This window comes from Stegastes partitus, unplaced genomic scaffold (genome assembly GCF_000690725.1).
Source record: "Stegastes partitus isolate 25-593 unplaced genomic scaffold, Stegastes_partitus-1.0.2 Scaffold120, whole genome shotgun sequence".
NCBI lineage: Eukaryota > Metazoa > Chordata > Actinopteri > Pomacentridae > Stegastes > Stegastes partitus.
This window is the reverse complement of record NW_007577851.1, coordinates 770719-773158: the sequence shown is the minus strand read 5'-3', so window position 1 is coordinate 773158 and position 2440 is coordinate 770719. Positions and strand designations below refer to the sequence as shown.

Below are 2440 nucleotides of genomic sequence, written 5' to 3'. Positions count from 1 at the left end.
GCCTAAAATGACAAAAAAAATCTGTAAAATATCTAAAATGGATCCAAAATGTCTACAAATGTTCCTAAAATGACTGAAAACTGGACCAGTATCACTAAACAACGTCCACATTTAATCCAGAACTGTCTGAAATTAGTTAAAAATAAATCAAATTAACCACAAAATGCCCAAATTCACTAAAAATGGATCCAACCTACCATCCAAAGTGACCCAAAACATTTCCGATCAATTCCTGACCAGCTGGTAGCATCAGTATTATGGGATGTCTCACCGTGGTAACAGTTGGTACCCTGGATGTGGTTCTGGTTCTGATCAGTCACTAGAGGAAACTTTACAAAGTGCATTCTGGGTAACCGTTCCAGGCTCGTATCAGCATGTGTGGTGGTGGTGGGTCAGAACTGGTCATGTTAGATGGAGCTTCAGTTAGAATTGTTCCTCCCTCAGATCACCAACAACAAGGACGCTCTGAGGAAAACCTGGAACCCCAAGTTCACCCTGAGGAGCCACTTTGACTCGGTGCGGAGTTTGGCCTTCCACCCGGTGGAGCCGGTTCTGGTCACGGCCTCCGAGGATCACACCCTCAAGCTGTGGAACCTGCAGAAGACAGCGCCGGCCAAAAAGTGAGACTTTATTGTTTCACTGTTTGTTGTTGTAAATAACAGCAGGGGTCTGACTTCAGGACACGCCACCATGAGATGCTGCTGTTTTTCCCAGTGAAGCTCTCGCTCCTGCATGTCCCAGTGATTAAGGACATTGGTTTTGTACTATTTCTATTTTAGATAAATGTACAGCAGCGTGTAATAACTAAAGTTGTAAAAATGTTTAAACGGTCTGCTTGATGATCAGCGTAGGGGCCCATGCTGTAATTCCCAGTGTGACCTGAAGGTGGCAGTGTTGTCTCCGTGCTCTAACGGTTAAACCCGTTCACTCGCATTTGTCACGGTACCATGACGGTGCTGCAGCACCTGGGTGGCAGGTTTAGAGCAGAACAGTGCTTCCTTGGATGTCGAAGAGCTTTGATGACTCATCAGTCCTAGTGGACAAAGACCTGTCCAGAATTACTCAAAGTTGGTCCAAAACCACTCAAGATGTTTCCAAACCTATTCAGGATTACACTGAATGAAACCCACTGACTCAACACCTGTCCGAAATGTCTCAGCATCTGTCCAAAATACCAAACCCTTTCCGACTGACTGGAGAGTTGTCTGATGCTGTGATGTGTCGACTGACTGTGCAGCTGCTGTGTTTCAGAAGACGCCTGTTTGACGCTCTGTCTGTTCTCTGCTCCGACCTCTAACCAGGTGTGCTGCTTTAGACGTGGAGCCCATCTACACGTTCAGAGCTCACAGGTGAGATCCGGTTCACCTGAAAACGCTCTCAGCTCTGCGGGCGTTTGACTCGACGTTAGCAGAACAACGTTTCACAGCTCAGGACAGGAGCTGCGTTACGTTCAGCTCTGAGTTGATCCAGATAGTCCAAAGATTTCTGGCTAGTTTTCAGAAAACAGTCTGACTGAAGGCCTCCACAGAAGTTCTTTGTGTCTTTAATCCTGTAAATTAAAGGTTTATTGTTTCTAAGACTTGAGTGAACTTAACACAGAGAGGCTGGTACTGTTTGGGTTTTAACTAAGTTAGATGTGTGTCGGGCCTGTGCAGCGGCGCCGTCCTGTGCGTCACCATGAGCTCGAGCGGTGAGCAGTGCTTCAGCGGAGGGGTGGACGGCACCATTCAGAGCTGGAACACCCCAAACCCCAACATCGACCCCTACGACTCCTACGGTACGTCCCGCTTCACCTCGACACGAATCTGTTCGTCTATCACCTGTATGTAATGTGTTCTGCTTTGTCCGGTTGCTGCAGAGCCGTCCGTCCTGCGGGGGGCGCTGTGCGGTCACACGGACTCGGTGTGGGGTCTGGTCTACAGCTCGGCTCACCACCGCCTCCTCTCCTGCTCGGCCGATGGGACGGTCCGGCTGTGGAGCGCCGCCGACGCCTCGTCGTCTCTGGCTGTGTTCAACGAGGGCGGAGGTGAGGAGGCGCCAGGGCTGATGGGTAGCCCCGGTATGGAGCTGGTGGTTTTCATGAAATGGTCCAGAATGCTTCAGGAGAAGGAAGCTGGACGTCTGATTTTATTTCCTGAAGACTTCTTGTATGGAGAATTCTATATATTCAGCCTTTTTCCACTGCAGGAACATGCAGGTTGTTTTAGGGGAGAAAAAAACACCCACCTATGAACTAAAGCCTCCATCCACCATAAGGTCCATGTTCATCATCCAGTCTTTAGTCTCCAACGAGTCCTAGAACGCTGAATGTTCTCTGATGGAACCACTGAAACATGAACCTCTGTCAGAGACGATCCTGCAGTTTGGTTCTTTCATAGATTTATTAAAGCTCTTCTGGAAACACGACTAAACCTGCTGTCTATAAATAAACCTACAGAAA

General features: G+C 48.4%; 1 protein-coding gene across 1 annotated transcript in view; it reads left to right on the top strand.

The window, feature by feature from the left end:
* Nucleotides 1–2440, top strand: part of LOC103354799 (striatin-like) — a 38586-nt gene that overhangs the window by 27333 nt on the left and 8813 nt on the right. The window contains exons 13-16 of the mRNA XM_008278345.1: nt 445–620; nt 1302–1349; nt 1656–1777; nt 1859–2026. Coding sequence (XP_008276567.1) covers nt 445–620; nt 1302–1349; nt 1656–1777; nt 1859–2026 — 514 coding nt within the window. The remainder of the gene's footprint in view (nt 1–444; nt 621–1301; nt 1350–1655; nt 1778–1858; nt 2027–2440) is intronic.